This window comes from Pseudophryne corroboree, chromosome 9 (genome assembly GCF_028390025.1).
Source record: "Pseudophryne corroboree isolate aPseCor3 chromosome 9, aPseCor3.hap2, whole genome shotgun sequence".
NCBI lineage: Eukaryota > Metazoa > Chordata > Amphibia > Anura > Myobatrachidae > Pseudophryne > Pseudophryne corroboree.
Genome location: NC_086452.1, coordinates 228,655,997 through 228,672,920, shown reverse-complemented (window position 1 = coordinate 228,672,920; position 16,924 = coordinate 228,655,997). Strand labels below are relative to the sequence as shown.

Here is a 16,924-nt window from a genome sequence, read left to right as displayed (position 1 = left end):
GTGTCACTCCTGCCCAGGGTAATTCGGAAGTTCAAGCAAGAAAAAGGAATTCTGCTTCTCATAGCTCCAGCGTGGCCCAGACGGCACTGGTTCTCAGACCTGCAAGGCCTATCGTCAGAGCATCCAATTCTACTTCCATAACGCCCAGACCTCCTCGTTCAGGGCCCCTGTGTCTACCAGGACCTAGTCCGGCTGTCTTTGACGGCGTGGCTCTTGAAGCTTCCGTCTTAAGGGCTAAAGGGTTTTCAGAGGCGGTCATTCAAACTATGTTGCGGGCCCGGAAACCGGCTTCTGCTCGGATTTACTATAGGGTCTGACATTCTTACTTTGTTTGGTGCGCATCTAACGATTATGACGCTTCCAAGTTTAGTATAGCCAAGTTGTTGGCTTTTCTTCAGCAGGGCCTGGACTTAGGCCTGCGTCTGGCCTCCCTCAAGGTTCATATTTCTGCCTTGTCGGTGTGGTTTCAGAGAAAAATTGCGACCTTACCTGATGTGCATACCTTTACTCAGGGTGTGTTGCGTATCCAACCTCCGTAGGGACGCCTGTGGCTCCTTAGGTCTTGTCGGTGGTTTTGGAGGCGTTACAAGAGTCTCCGTTTGAACCTCTTGGTTCAGCTGATCTTAAGCTGGCTATTGCTTCAGCTAGAAGAGTGTCGGATTTGGGAGCCTTGTCCTGTAGTTCCCCATATCTGATATTTCACTGTGACCGGGCGGTTCTGAGGACTCGTCCCGGATATTTACCTAAGGTGGTTTCCTCGTTCCACCTTAACCAGGAGATTGTAGTTCCGGCACTTGTTTCTCCTGAGCTGTCTCCCAAAGAGCGGTCTTTGGATGTGGTACGGGCTCTCTGTATCATATGTGAAGAGAACTGCTTCCATTAGGAAATCTGATTCTCTCTTTGTACTGTTTGGATTTCACAAACGGGGCTGGCCTGCTCACAAGCAGACTGGCCAGATGGATTAGAATGGTGATTGCACATGCTTATGTGAGGGCTGGTCGGTCGGCTCCTGTTCACATTACGGCCCATTCTACTCGGTCTGTTGGACCTTCTTGGGCAGCCTGGTACGACCCTTGAACAATTGTGCAAGGCGGCTACGTGGTCCTCAGTGAACACGTTCATAAGGTTCTATGCCTTCGATACTGCCGCTTCCCAGGATGCTTCCTTTGGACTCCGGGTTCTTGTGCCTGCTGCAGTGCGTCCCCTCCCATAAGGAACTGCTTTAGGACATCCCCAATGTCTATCCTTGTGGAGCCCAGTGTACCCCGCAGCAGAAAACGAGATTTATGGTAAGAACTTAACTTTGTTAAATCTCTTTCTGCGAGGTACACTGGGCTCCACAAGGCGCCCACCCTGACGCACTTAGCTTCTTTGGGTTGGTATGGCATTAGCCACTGACACTTCTCCTGTCGTGAGAGTGTGGTGTATGTGGCTACTAACCGTTGTCGTCTCTTTTCCTGCTACTGCATTGGGCTGGTTAACTAGAAACTGAGCTCCTGTGCAGGGAGGCGGGGTTATAGAGGAGGCGGCGCTGTGCATTCTGGGAACAGTCAAAGCTTTGAGCCTGTTGGTGCCTCGGATCAAGATCCTACTCTACACCCCATTGTCTATCCTAGTAGAGCCCAGTGTACCTCGCAGAAAGAGATTTAACGTAGGTAAGTTCTTACCATAAATCTTGTTTTTGTTACTTTCAGGTACAGAACTGGAACAGTGAGATCCTTGCAAAACAAAAGTCCCTTGTTTCCAAGCCTTCAGCTAAACTCATGTTTGTGAACAGACTTAAAGGCAAAAAGTTTAAGAACAGTGCGTCCAAAGTGTTGCAGGACACCAGCAACTCCTCCGATGTCAGCAGGAGGACTGCTAACTCCCAGCGGGTATGTTTTGCAGGCTGTGTTTCTTGCATAGTACACCTCTGGGAGCTCAATGAATCACAACTGTTGCTACTGTTTTAGCCCTACTATACTGCATTTCTCCGTATTTAAAGTCTTTAACTAAAGCTGGGAAAACTCCTTGTGCCATGTAGTGTGATTAGGGCAAGGAACACAAATTAAGTTGGCGTCATGTGCTTAATCTCTTGTGGAAATTAGGCAAATATTCTGCAGGATAGTTTGAAAGCTACACTACTGTATGCTGCAATTTCTCTACTCTAGTAAGTAAAACACTTCTACAACGCCAGTTATCCCAATAAACACCCTGAATTATGCTACATCTTTTTGAATTGTCTGGAAAAAAAAACCCACCAGTGACCCTACACTGAGGTCTTATTCACACTTGGCTGCTGTAATGTGCTGTATATGGATCGCTGATTTGCTGTGCTGTTTGCAAACAGAATCATTGATCAGAAAACCTGCCCATGCATTGCCGTGTGGATGTAGTAATTGCAGTGAGACCATACAGCCGAGCGCACTTCTGCACTTGTATGTCAGTGAGCCAGAAAAGTATTAAAAGTATTGTGTGTATTACATTCATTTAGTAATGTGTAATTGTTACAGCATAGGCCGAAATGTTTCATGCAGCCATTAAGCTGGGTACACACTGGCACGACAGGGATTCGTTCCGACATAGGAACGAATCCCCATCAGTCCAAATTGCCCCTACACACTGGGGCAACTTTAACGAAGGATGAAATGACCATGGGGGTCATTCCTAGTTGATCGCTCGCTAGCAGTTTTTAGCAGCCGTGCAAACGCTATGCTGCCGCCCACTGGGAGTGTATTTTAGCTTAGCCTAAGTGCGAACGGTTCTATCGCAGAGCGCCTGCAAATTTATTTTGTGCAGTTTCAGAGTAGCTCAAAAACCTACTCAGCGCTTGCGATCACTTCAGATCATTCTGTTCCGAATTTGACATCCCAAACACGCCCTGCGTTCGCCCAGCCACGCCTGCGTTTTTACGAACACTCCCTGAAAACGGTCAGTTGCCACCCAGAAACGCCCACTTCATGTCAATCACTCTGCGGCAGCCAGTGCGACTGAAATGCATCTCTAGACCCTGTGTAAAACTACATTGGTCGTTGTACTCTTACATCGCGCGTACGCAGAACTGACGTTTTTTTGCATGATCGCTGCACAACGAACAAATGCAGCTAGCGATCAAATCGGAATGACCCCCCATGTTCCATCCTTCATTATCATAACACAGGTTTTTTTTAGCTGATTAAATGTTGCTTCTAAAGCTGGGTACACACTGTAGCGTCCTAACACATTAATCTGTCCTGTAATGAAAGAATCCTAGTCATAGGAGGTCATCTGAGAAGTGGAAACCTGCCCAGGGGAAGTGCATTATCTTGTTTGCAGCTGTGTGTCTCCATATGTGCTGCTGCAACTAGTCTTATGCTAAAGTGCACCAATATGCAGATAAAGATGGGGGAGTGTGTACAGGCCAAAGTGAGAGGCTACGCATGAGGAGAGGCATTCCTTGCCTCGCGCAGAGAAGGCACATCGGTACACTTTGTTTTGCTGATCAGTGCAGTTAATTTTGTGAAGTGAGATTATTGAAATGAGGGGTAGAGATGGCATTTCTAGGGCCATTACTTGTTCTGTCCTATAGTTCTGTTCGCTCTGCAAAACCAATTAATTGAACACAATAGATTTTTGCACTAGTTTTGAGTTCATGGAGATTGGGTCTTATGCTAACTAATAAAAGGACACATTTCCCCTTCCGGTTAGACTTTGGCAGAGGTGCACTTTGTCCATTGTAAAAATAAAAAATCTTCAAACAGAAGTGTCACACGAACTAAAGACTGATCTGTCCCTTCACTCTCATTATTGTTATATGATTAATGCACTTTTTCATTCCACCCTGACTTTCATTTGTCCGAACCCGCTCTAGATAACAAATAACACTGGTATCAGATTGATGCACCTAGCAGTTCTGCCCAGCCTCCCACCTCTTTCAGAAGAGCCCTGCACAGTAGACATGTGCCTTGCTTGTGGGGAGGGGAAAAGGTTTTGGTGCAATGTGTGTCAAGATTTCCAATATGTAAATTTACAGGTAGGAGCTGACTGGCTGGTGCATTATCACCTTGTATTTATAACTGCTATATCACTTCTCCAGGCTTAATACATCTGCCCCATCAATTCCAGGATGGTGCTTATCATGTGACCAGCAAGCAATGAAGAGTGCAACGCTTCTTCAGTTATATAAAACTTCTTATACTACAGAAAGTAATCCTACGTCACCGCTATTTCCAAACTTCAGTTCCCTCTGAATACTAGAAAAAATAATCTATTAAAAAAAAAGTGTTTTATGACACACATCCTTTACAGGCATTAGTGATCATCATAGGTTAATATCAGCCACTTTCTGCAGTACTAAACATATACAAATTCTGTCTAACTACAGTATATGCTAATTAAATAGAACACTAATTAATAACTGCAATTTTGTTCTCTCTTATTCAGAAAACAACAATGCCAGACAGTATTGGGGATGAGGGGTTCTTTGATTTATTGAGTCGATTTCAAAGTAACCGAATGGACGATCAAAGGTGCAGCTTACAGGACAAGAACATCTTGGGTGTCGCCACGGCCACGTCTTCCACCACTCCAAAGTCCATGAGAAAATGTACGTCTCTTCATGAGCAAGATTTCTGTTAGGTGGCAAAAAGACTGCTGCATTAGAAAGAGGGTACTCCTTTCTTCCAAATGCAGATGCCGTTGGGGGAGAGATGGGGAATATGTTGTTCCCTCCGCTATCTGTAAAGTACAGATGAGTCCTACATCTAGCCCCAATATGCCACACAACGTGAGATGTCTGGTTACGGGTGTGTCCCGTCTGCCAGCTTCGGGCACCATTTTTTACAGAAAATGTCTTAGTCACAAAATGACATGATTTGGATGCACCAGGAGACTGTCACATATTAAATTAATCAGCACAGTCTCCTGGTGTGTCCTGGTCACTTCATGCTGCGCCTAACACTAGCAGAGTCTCACAGGACCTGGCGTGCTGAGAAGGACTGTTTGGCACCACTACAGCAATGATGTAAGAGGACACCTCTGTATGTTTCCCACAGTCCAGGTGATCACTATACAATAAGGACAGTAGGTATATAGTTTGAAAGAATGAACTCCCCTTTTTCAGATGACGCTACCCCCACATATCATTTGCTTCTGTGGCAGATATAGGGAACATTAGTTGCTCTTTAGCAGTGATTACCAAATCTGTCCTCAAGACGTTTTCCAGGTCACCTAGCAGGTGCACAGGTCTAATCATTACTCATGGACACAATTACAAAAAATCCACAGGCGGTGCCAATTATGATTCTGTGAGATGACCTGGAAGCCACAGAAACTGTTCGGGGTCCTGAGGATCGAGTTTGAGAATCACTACTCTTTGTCAACTGTGTCAAACTTTGCCATAGTACAGCATTCTATTGTCTGGTGGTTACATGTGATCACTAAACAATACATACTAAGGGGCCCCATAATTTGAAAGAGGAGATTCCCACCGGTATCGTTAACAGAAGTTAGCCTGGCACATGCCCGCAAGTCCACAATGATCATCCAGACTGGTAGGTAAGGCATCCCCCTCCCTTCCCCATTACGGCAAGCCTTCTTCAAAGTGGTTGATGAGTTGGACTGTTTGGCGTCTGTTTTTTATTGTGAATGAGTCCTACTAGCCGTCGGCAGAAGAGGGCTTACTTGTTTGGCAGTTTATTAAGTGCATACAAACTCTGAAATCTCAATTTGAATTTTTCAGTTTGAGTGGAATATTTCTGTAATTGGGGTCTGGCATTCAGGCTCCCTACTACCCTGCTTGTACCAGCCACTGCTTCCCTGGCGCCCGCACATTCAGGCAGTGCTTTCTGACCAGACACATGAGGCTGTAGGCCGAATTTCAAGATAACTTCTAAGATTTATAATAATTTATAATAGGTGGGGAATTATTCCTTACAATACAACAAGGTATCTTAATAAACAACAGTTCATATAAGCCATTATATACAGAATATTCTACCTATGGTAACATCTATTGTGTAATATACTGGGTCAGTTGGCCGAAACACGTGTGTGAACCTCATCAGGTACATACTGGGACTGCACTCCAATATACCACTACTAGAGAAAAGTAAATTACTAACTTGTCTTGGTTACATTCCAGCCAGTAGGATGGTAACTGGTTACAGAAGGGGAATTGTGTGAGCCACCATTTCTCTGACGTCCTAGTGGATGCTGGGAACTCCGTAAGGACCATGGGGAATAGCGGGCTCCGAAGGAGGCTGGGCACTCTAGAAAGATCTTAGACTACCTGGTGTGCACTGGCTCCTCCCACTATGACCCTCCTCCAAGCCCCAGTTAGATTTCGTGCCCGGCCGAGGTTGGATGCACACTAGGGGCTCTCCTGAGCTCTTAGAAAGTAATAGTCTTAGATTTTTTTTTTTTTTTCAGTGAGACCTGCTGGCAACAGGCTCACTGCAGCGAGGGACTAAGGGGAGAAGAAGCGAACTCGCCTGCTTGCAGCTGGATTGGGCTTCTTAGGCTACTGGACACCATTAGCTCCAGAGGGATCGACCGCAGGCCCAGCCTTGATGTTCGGTCCCGGAGCCGCGCCGCCGTCCCCCTTACAGAGCCAGAAGCAAGAAGATGGTCCGGAAAATCGGCGGCATGAAGACTCTGTCTTCACCAAGGTAGCGCACAGCACTGCAGCTGTGCACCATTGCTCCTCTCACACACTTCACACTCCGGTCACTGAGGGTGCAGGGCGCTGGGGGGGGCGCCCTGAGGCAGCAATAAAAACACCTTGGCTGGCTAAAATACCTCAATATATAGCCCCAGGGGCTATATATGAGGAAAATACCCCTGCCAGAATTCCATAAAAAGCGGGAGACTAGGCCGCGAAAAAGGGGCGGAGCCTATCTCCTCAGCACACTGGCACCATTTTTCCCTCACAGCTCGGCTGGAAGGAAGCTCCCTGGCTCTTCCCTGCAATCTACAGTACCAGTAAGAGGGAAAAGAGAGGGGGGGCATTAAATTTGGCAATATATATATATATTTTATTTAAAAGCAGCTATTAGGGACATAACTCAGTTAGTCCCTATATATATATATATATATATATATATATATATATATATATATATATATAGCGCTCTGGTGTGTGCTGGCATACTCTTACTCTGTCCCTCCAAAGGGCTTTTTGTGGGTCCTGTCCTCTGTTTGAGCATTCCCTGTGTGTGTGGAGTGTGTCGGTACGGCTGTGTCGACATGTTTGAGGAGGATAATGATGTGGAGGGGGAGCAGATGCCTTTAGCAGGGATGTCACCCCCTGGGGGGCAGACACCTGAGTGGATGAGTTTATGGCAGGAAATGAGTGCACGTATAGACTCCTTACATAAAAAATTTGACGACATGCCGACTGTGGGACAGCCGAGTCTTCAGCTCGTGCCTGTCCAGGTGTCTCAAAAGTCATCAGGGGCTCTGAAACGCCCGCTATCTCAGATGGCACAAGTAGATGTCGACACGGATACTGACACCAGTGTCGACGACGATGAGTCAAATTTAATGCCCGTTAAGGCCATTCACTGCATGATTGAGGCAATGAAAGAGGTGTTAAATATTTCTGATTTACATCTAGGTACCACAAAAAAGGGTATTATGTTGGGGAGAAAAAACTACCTGTAGTTTTTCCCCCGTCAGATGAATTAAATGAAGTGTGTGAAGAAGCGTGGGCTTCCCCTGATAAGAAATTGGTAATTCCTAAGAAGATACTAATGGCGTTCCCTTTCCCGCCAGAGGATAGGTTACGTTGGGAAACACCCCCTAGGGTGGATAAAGCGCTCACACGTTTGTCTAAAAAGGTGGCACTACCGTCCCAGGATACGGCCGCCCTTAAGGAACCTGCTGATAGAAAGCAGGAGGCGATCCTGAAGTCTGTATATACACACTCAGGCATTATACTTAGACCAGCTATTGCGTCAGCATGGATGTGCAGTGCTGCCGCTGCGTGGTCAGATAAACTGTCAGAAAATATTGACACATTAGACAGAGACACGATTCTGCTAACAATTGACCATATCAAAGACTCAGTCTTATACATGAGAGATGCACAGAGGGAAATCTGCCGGCTGGCATCTAAAGTAAGTGCATTATCCATCTCTGCTAGGAGATGCTTATGGACTCGCCAGTGGACTGGAGATGCAGATTCCAAAAGGCACATGGAAGTTTTGCCTTATAAAGGGGAGGAATTATTTGGGGATGGTCTCTCCGACCTAGTTTCCACAGCAACGTCTGGGAAGTCCGCATTTTTACCCCATGTCCCCTCACAGCCTAAGAAGGCGCCATTTTATCAGGTTCAGTCCTTTCGGACCCAGAAAAACAAGCGGGGAAAAGGAGGGTCTTTTCTGTCTAGAGGCAGAGGTAGGGGAAAAAGGCTGCAGCAAACAGCAGGTTCCCAGGAACAAAAGTCCTCCCCCGCTTCCTCTTCCAAGTCCGCCGCATGACGGTGGGGCTCCACAGGCGGAGCCAGGTACGGTGGGGGCCCACCTCATGAATTTCAGCGATCAGTGGGCTCGCTCACAGGTGGATCCCTGGATCCTTCAAATAGTATCTCAGGGATACAAGCTGGAATTCGAGGCGGCTCCACCCCACCGGTTCCTAAAATCTGCCTTGCCGATTGCTCCCTCAGACAGGAAGGCGGTGCTAGCAGCGATTCACAAGCTGTATTCCCAGCAGGTGATAATCAGGGTACCCCTACTTCAACAAGGCCGGGGTTACTATTCCACACTATTTGTGGTGCCGAAACCGGACGGTTCGGTGAGACCCATTTTAAATTTGAAATCCTTGAACACATACATAAAAAAATTCAAGTTCAAGATGGAATCGCTCAGGGCGGTTATTGCAAGCCTGGACGAGGGGGATTACATGGTATCCCTGGACATCAAGGATGCTTACCTGCATGTCCCCATTTACCATCCTCACCAGGAGTACCTCAGATTTGTGGTACAGGATTGCCATTACCAATTCCAGACGCTGCCGTTTGGACTCTCCACGGCACCGAGGGTATTTACCAAGGTTATGGCTAAATGATGATACTCCTTCGAAAAAAGGGAGTTTTAATTATCCCATACTTGGACGATCTCCTAATAAAGGCACGATCCAAGGAACAGTTGTTAGTGGGAGTAGCACTATCTCAGGAAATGCTGAGCCAGCACAGCTGGATTCTGAATATCCCAAAGTCACAGCTGGTCCCCACGACACGTCTAATGTTCCTGGGAATGATTCTGGACACAGTCCAGAAAAGAGTGTTTCTCCCGGAGGAGAAAGCCAGGGAGTTGTCTTCTCTAGTCAGAGACCTCCTAAAACCAAAACAGGTATCGGTGCATCACTGCACGCGGGTCCTGGGAAAGATGGTAGCTTCTTACGAAGCAATTCCATTCGGCAGGTTCCATGCCAGAATTTTTCAGTGGGACCTGTTGGACAAGTGGTCCGGATCGCATCTTCAGATGCATCGCTTGATAACCCTGTCCCCAAGAACCAGGGTGTCTCTTCTGTGGTGGCTGCAGAGTGCTCATCTTCTGGAGGGCCGCAGATTCGGCATACAGGACTGGGTCCTGGTGACCACGGATGCCAGCCTACGAGGCTGGGGGGCAGTCACAAAGGGAAGAAACTTCCAAGGACTATGGTCAAGTCAGGAGACTGCCCTTCACATAAATATTCTGGAACTAAGGGCCATTTACAATGCCCTAAGTCAAGCAAAATCCCTGCTCCTACACCAGCCGGTGCTGATCCAGTCAGACAACATCACGGCAGTCGCCCATGTGAATCGACAGGGCGGCACAAGAAGCAGGATGGCAATGGCAGAAGCCACAAGAATTCTCCGATGGGCGGAGAATCATGTACTAGCACTGTCAGCAGTGTTCATCCCGGGAGTGGACAACTGGGAAGCAGACTTTCTCAGCAGGCACGACCTCCACCCGGGAGAGTGGGGACTTCATCCAGAAGTCTTCCAAATGATTGTAAATCAATGGGGTCGTCCACAGGTGGACATGATGGCGTCCCGCCTAAACAAAAAACTAGAGAGGTATTGCGCCAGGTCAAGAGACCCTCAGGCGATAGCTGTGGACGCTCTAGTGACACCGTGGGTGTACCGGTCAGTTTGTGTTCCCTCCTCTACCTCTCATACCAAAGGTATTGAGAATAATAAGAAAGCGAGGAGTAAACACAATTCTAGTGGTTCCGGATTGGCCAAGAAGAGCGTGGTACCCGGAACTTCAAGAGATGATCTCAGAGGACCCGTGGTCTCTGCCGCTCAGACAAGACCTGCTACAGCAGGGGCCCTGTCTGTTCCAAGACTTACCGCGGCTGCGTTTGACGGCATGGCGGTTGAACGCCGGATCCTGAAGGAAAAGGGCATTCCGGAGGAAGTCATTCCTACGCTTATTAAAGCCAGGAAAGAGGTCACAGCAACTCATTATCACCGCATATGGCGGAAGTATGTTGCATGGTGTGAGGCCGAAAAGGCCCCAACGGAGGAATTTCAACTAGGTCGATTTCTGCATTTCCTGCAAGCAGGAGTAAATATGGGCCTAAAACTGGGCTCCATTAAGGTACAGATCTCGGCTCTGTCGATTTTCTTTCAAAAAGAACTAGCTTCAGTACCTGAAGTTCAGACATTTGTGAAAGGAGTGCTGCATATTCAGCCCCCGTTTGTGCCCCCTGTGGCACCTTGGGATCTCAACGTGGTGTTGAGTTTCTTAAAATCACATTGGTTTGAACCACTAAAAACCGTGCATCTGAAATATCTCACGTGGAAGGTGGTTATGTTATTGGCCTTGGCTTCTGCCAGGCGAGTATCAGAATTGGCGGCTTTGTCCTGTAAAAGCCCTTATCTGATTTTCCATATGGATAGGGCAGAATTGAGGACTCGTCCCCAGTTTCTCCCAAAGGTGGTGTCAGCGTTTCACCTGAACCAGCCTATTGTGGTGCCTGCGGCTACTAGGGACTTGGAGGACTCCAAGTTGCTAGACGTTGTCAGGGCACTGAAAATATATGTTTCCAGAACGGCTACAGTCAGAAAATCTGACTCGCTGTTTATCCTATATGCACCCAACAAGCTGGGTGCTCCTGCTTCTAAGCAGACTATTGCTCGTTGGATTTGTAATACAATTCAGCTTGCACATTCTGTGGCAGGCCTGCCACAGCCAAAATCTGTCAATGCCCATTCCACAAGGAAGGTGGGCTCATCTTGGGCGGCTGCCCGAGGGGTCTCGGCTTTACAACTTTGCCGAGCTGCTACTTGGTCAGGGGCAAACACATTTGCAAAATTCTATAAATTTGATACCCTGGCTGAGGAGGACCTGGAGTTCTCTCATTCGGTGTTGCAGAGTCATCCGCACTCTCCCGCCCGTTTGGGAGCTTTGGTATAATCCCCATGGTCCTTACGGAGTTCCCAGCATCCACTAGGACGTCAGAGAAAATAAGAATTTACTCACCGGTAATTCTATTTCTCGTAGTCCGTAGTGGATGCTGGGCGCCCATCCCAAGTGCGGTTTATCTGCAATACTTGTACATAGTTACTGTTAACTAAATCGGGTTATTGTTGAGCCATCTGTTGAGAGGCTCAGTTATATTTCATACTGTTAACTGGGTATAGTATCACGAGTTATACGGTGTGATTGGTGTGGCTGGTATGAGTCTTACCCGGGATTCAAAATCCTTCCTTATTGTGTACGCTCGTCCGGGCACAGTATCCTAACTGAGGCTTGGAGGAGGGTCATAGTGGGAGGAGCCAGTGCACACCAGGTAGTCTAAAGCTTTCTAGAGTGCCCAGCCTCCTTCGGAGCCCGCTATTCCCCATGGTCCTTACGGAGTTCCCAGCATCCACTACGGACTACGAGAAATAGAATTACCGGTGAGTAAATTCTTATTTTCTCATTGTAACTGGTACCATTGAGAACAGTGTTATACACAAACTTGTGCAATGGAGAGAGATTCAGCTTTTGTCATAGGGTGATGTCGCTTTAATATATTCCCAAACGGTCATGTATTTATATTTTGCTTTGAAACACTGTGGCTATTTTATAAAGACTGAACATATAAGTCATACTGCATGTATCCAGAGTGTGGTTTTTAATAAATGATGCAGTATATAAGTGAACGGCCTTTCAGTGTTTGTATCACTTATTAAAATAGCAATTTTCCCCACATTAACTGAACACTTACATTGCTCCTCAGCTCTCTCTACATCTGCCGTCTCCCCTCACACTGATGAATTTCTGGACCTCATTGCCAGCTCACAGAGCCGACGGTTGGATGATCAGAGGGCCAGCTTTAGTAACCTGCCTGGGCTGCGGATGAGCCAGCAACACAGTAACTCTGTCCTGGGACATCTGATGGCCACTGAGAACCGTGAGCCGGATGAAGATTTCTTTGACATGCTGGTGAAATGTCAGGTAACACTTATCTAGCCACAAATAATAGAATAATGATGTCTTCTATGGACATTACGGACAACTTTTTGGAATGTAAAGATCTTATTTCCATACACATTATAACCAAAGACTTGGTGTCTCTTGTTTTTTTTTTTTTTATATATGCCATCGTGTCCCTCCCGCTACATCTAGTTACAGCTTCCACGTGCAGTTTATATAACACCTGCATTATTCTTCCCCTGCAAATACTTTCTTCCAGCCATGGATAATGATATGTGGATGGCAGATTCTCCCATTGAAACCTAGTGCATTAGATTTTTATTTAATACAGTATATATTACGTTTGTAATAAGATAGTAATTCAACTGAACATTTTTTATTCCAGGGTTCCCGCTTAGATGACCAACGCTGTGCTGCTCCTCCCCCCCCAAAGAAAGGTCCCACTGTCCCAGATGAAGACTTCTTCAGTCTTATCCTGCGTGCCCAAGCCAAGCGTATGGACGAGCAGAGAGTGCCCTTGTCCTCACACTTAAAGAGACCAAACTCCAGTTAGGGGAAGCTGCCATACTGTACCCTTTCCCTGTTAATAATAGAGCTAAAAAGAAAAGTCACGGGTTTTTCATAGTACTGTATTTTTTAGGTTGTTCCTGAAAAGTAGAACGACATATATTTGATCTTTTTTCCTCCGCCATATGCTGCAGGCACTTTCTGTAATAGGTGCCTCTGCTGAATAATTCTTCTATCATCCGAATGCCTAAACACTGCCCCTGTATCATGCTCTCTCTTGTGGGCTGACTGACTTGCCTTTTCTAGTGCTAGAGATACTCCCAGTACAAATCTCACACGTGTAGAACTGATTGCTGAACTCTTGTAGCGCTGGGAAGCTGACACTTGAGCATAGGAATTGCTTTGTAAGTAGCGTACAGGCTTTCAGAGTGGAAAGTATGTTTGTTTGTGTTTGGATATATTTATACTTTTATAAATATGCTATGAAAAATAAAAGGTTTAGATCAATGGGGCCAAGGGTTAGCACTGTGCTAACCCATTGCACTTACTGGTAAATCTAGACCATAATCTAAAGCACTACAGATTGTTCATAGTTATGTAAATATTCTTTGTAATCTGTCATTATTTGGTAGTGTAATCTTTTAGCTGCTGTGTCCCTGCTGTGCTCAGGTGCCTCTAGTGGTAAAATCATGGTACTTCATTCTGTATTAAATACATGGGAGGTGGGGGGTGATCTAATAATCCTCCAGTTTTATAGATTCCCCTCCCAAGAAGTGGAAGGGGGCCGTGCAAGCACATTTATTATTCTACAAGGGCTATTCTTACTTGGAAGAAGGTACTATCAGTGTTTTGTGTTGTCTGGATTGTTTTGTTCTTTTTTTTAAGTCCAGTTGTGTAATATAATATTTTAATGTATTTTTAAGAAGAAAAAAAAAATGATTTTCTTACACCACTAATTACTTTTTTGATGGTTTTACAATGTACATTTATTATCCAAAACAGCCAGGTGTGAGATGTGACCAGGAATAAAACCCAGTGTAGAACACACAGCCTGTTCTTAAGAATGATATGGTCTGAGTGACTTATTTATTTGTATTATACAGTATGTAGAGTAAATGAGAAGGTAAGAATAGGCCACTAGCTACAGATAATCTGCCTGTACTCCAAGCAGCAGGGATTGCTTGCTGTGTAATGAAATTTGATGTGTGAAAGGACTAAAAGGAGCTTGTATGATGTACAGTATAGGGCATGAGATTAGGAAGTATACAAGTGGCAAGAACATTAAATAGTAAAATGATCTGCCCGAGGAATACTACAATCAGGCCACAGGGAAAAATGGCGATTTCTTTTCGAAGGACACTTGCTGTTATACGTGTAGGCAGACTTATCTTTGCTGCTTGCCCAGGTGGGGGGATATGAGAATGGGAATTAAGAGCTGGTATGTTAGTGAGGGATTAATTGGATATCTCAAGTGACTAGGTAAATGCAAAACCAGTTAAGTACAATTGCTGCTAGAGATATGAAGGGCAAGGTCTTTGGGTAACCTTTTGTGTCTTTTAATTCCCTGTATATTTAGAGAGGTTGTTGAGCAAGCAACTCAAAACTTTATTAAGGTGGGAATTTCCTGAATGTTCATCAAGGTTTTTGTTGTGTACAGTCATAAGTAGCAGTAACTGAACTACGTTGTTTTGCTGGGGAGCATAGCTATGCAGTAGCCCCCAGAGTGAACTGACATGCATCGCTGGGCAGGTGCCAGTTTACTTGCAGAACTCAGAATTTGGAATGATAGATGGAACAAAGACATCAATTCCATTTTTCTAGAAGTAAACATTTGGGGGGGGGGGGGGGGGACGGGACACAACTAACTTGGTATAAGATCTGGGGAGTCTGTTTCTGTAACAAACTTTTCAAACCTCTGTTGGAACTGGAAGATCTTTGAGGTTTCTGGAAAACACTTCAGACTCCCTTCAGAGATGTGCACAAACGTAAAACATGCACCTGCATCTTGCTACCTATTCTGAATTAGCTGCAGATACAAGGAACATGAACAGATGCACCAGGAGTATGATAGGAATTGTCGTGAGTGCAAATACAAAAGATGCTAAAAATTACAGTACACCAATTGTACACATTACAGTAAATGTCCAGAGAGTGTCAATAACGTACCCAAGTCATTTGCAGAATGACTGAAAAACATTTATATATATATATATTTGTGTGTATGTATATATATATATATATATATATATACATACATACATACATACATACATACATACATACAGTCAGGTCCATAAATATTGGGACATTGACACAATTCTCATATTTTGGGCTCTATACACCAACGCAATGGATTTGAAATGAAACAAATAAGATGTGCTTTAACTGCAGACTTTCCGCTTTAATTTGAGGGTATTTACATCCAAATCAGGTGAATGGTGTGGGAATAACAACGGTTTCTATATGTGCCTCCCACTTTTTGAGGGACCAAAAGTAATGGGACAAACTAAACAATACTAAATCAAACTTTCACTTTTTAATACTTTGTTGCAAATCCTTTGCAGTCAATTACATCTTGAAGTCTGGAAGGCATAGACATCACCAGACGCTGGGTTTCATCCCTGCTGATGCTCTGCCAGGCCTCTACTGATGTCTTCAGTTCCTGCTTGTTCTTGGGGCATTTTCCCTTCAGTGTTGTCTTCATCAAGTGAAATGCATGCTCAATCGGATTCAGGTCAGGTGATTGACTTGGCCATTGCATAACATTCCACTTATTTTCCTTAAAAAAAACTCTTTGGTTGCTTTCGCAGTATGCTTCGGGTCATTGTCCATCTGCACTGTGAAGCACCGTCCAATGAGTTCTGAAGTATTTGACTGAATATGAGCAGATAATATTGCCCGAAACACTTCAGAATTCATCCTGCTGCTTTTGTCAGCAGTCACATTATCAATAAAAACAAGGGAACCAGTTCCATTGGCAGCCATACATGCCCATGCCATGACACTACCACCACCATGCTTCACTGATGAGGTGGTATGTTTTGGATCATGAGCAGTTCCTTTCCTTCTCCATACTCTTCTCTTCCCATCACTCTGGTACAAGTTGATCTTTGTCTCATCTGTCCATAGGATGTTGTTCCAGAACTGTAAAACTCTAATCTGGTCTTCCGGTTTTTGTGGCTCACCAATGGTTTACCCTCTATATTCACTCTTGTGAAGTCTTCTCTTGATTGTTGACTTTGACACACATACACCAACCTCCTGGAGAGTGTTCTTGATCCGGGCAACTGTTGTGAAGGGGTTTTTCTTCACCAGGGAAATAATTCTTCTGTCATCCACCACAGTTGTTTTCCTTGGTCTTCCAGGTCTTTTGGTGTTGCTGAACTCTCCGGTGCGTTCTTTCTTTTTAAGAATGTTCCAAACAGTTGATTTGGCCACACCTAATGTTTTTGCTATCTCTCGGATGGGTTTGTTTTGATTTTTCAGCCCAATGATGGCTTGCTTCACTGATAGTGGCAGTTCTTTGGATCTCATATTGAGAGTCGACAGCAACAGATTCCAAATGCAAATGTCACACCTGGAATCTACTCCAGACCTTTTACCTGCTTAATTGATGATGAAATAATGAGGGAATAGTCCACTCCTGTCCACGAAATAGCTTTTGAGTCGACTGTCCCATTACTTTTGGTCCCTTAAAAAGTGGGAGGCACATATAGAAACCGTTGTAATTCCTACATCGTTCACCTGATTTGGATGTAAATTAGAGATGAGCGCCTGAAATTTTTCGGGTTTTGTGTTTTGGTTTTGGGTTCGGTTCCGCGGCCGTGTTTTGGGTTCGAACGCGTTTTGGCAAAACCTCACCGAATTTTTTTTGTCGGATTCGGGTGTGTTTTGGATTCGGGTGTTTTTTTCCAAAAACACTAAAAAACAGCTTAAATCATAGAATTTGGGGGTCATTTTGATCCCAAAGTATTATTAACCTCAAAAACCATAATTTACACTCATTTTCAGTCTATTCTGAATACCTCACACCTCACAATATTATTTTT

At 45.1% G+C, this 16,924-nt stretch overlaps 1 protein-coding gene across 3 annotated transcripts in view; it reads left to right on the top strand.

Annotated features, from left to right (window-relative positions):
- GPSM2 (G protein signaling modulator 2) overlaps nt 1-13,942 on the top strand; it is a 287,348-nt gene extending 273,406 nt beyond the window's left edge. For 2 of the 3 annotated variants that reach the window (XM_063940156.1, XM_063940158.1), the window contains 4 exons: nt 1,695-1,874; nt 4,402-4,564; nt 12,172-12,389; nt 12,754-13,942. In XM_063940156.1, coding sequence (XP_063796226.1) covers nt 1,695-1,874; nt 4,402-4,564; nt 12,172-12,389; nt 12,754-12,921 — 729 coding nt within the window. In that variant the 3' untranslated portion in view covers nt 12,922-13,942. The remainder of the gene's footprint in view (nt 1-1,694; nt 1,875-4,401; nt 4,565-12,171; nt 12,390-12,753) is intronic. The other variant, XM_063940157.1, reaches the window with a different exon arrangement.
- The last annotated feature ends 2,982 nt before the right edge of the window (nt 13,943-16,924 follow it).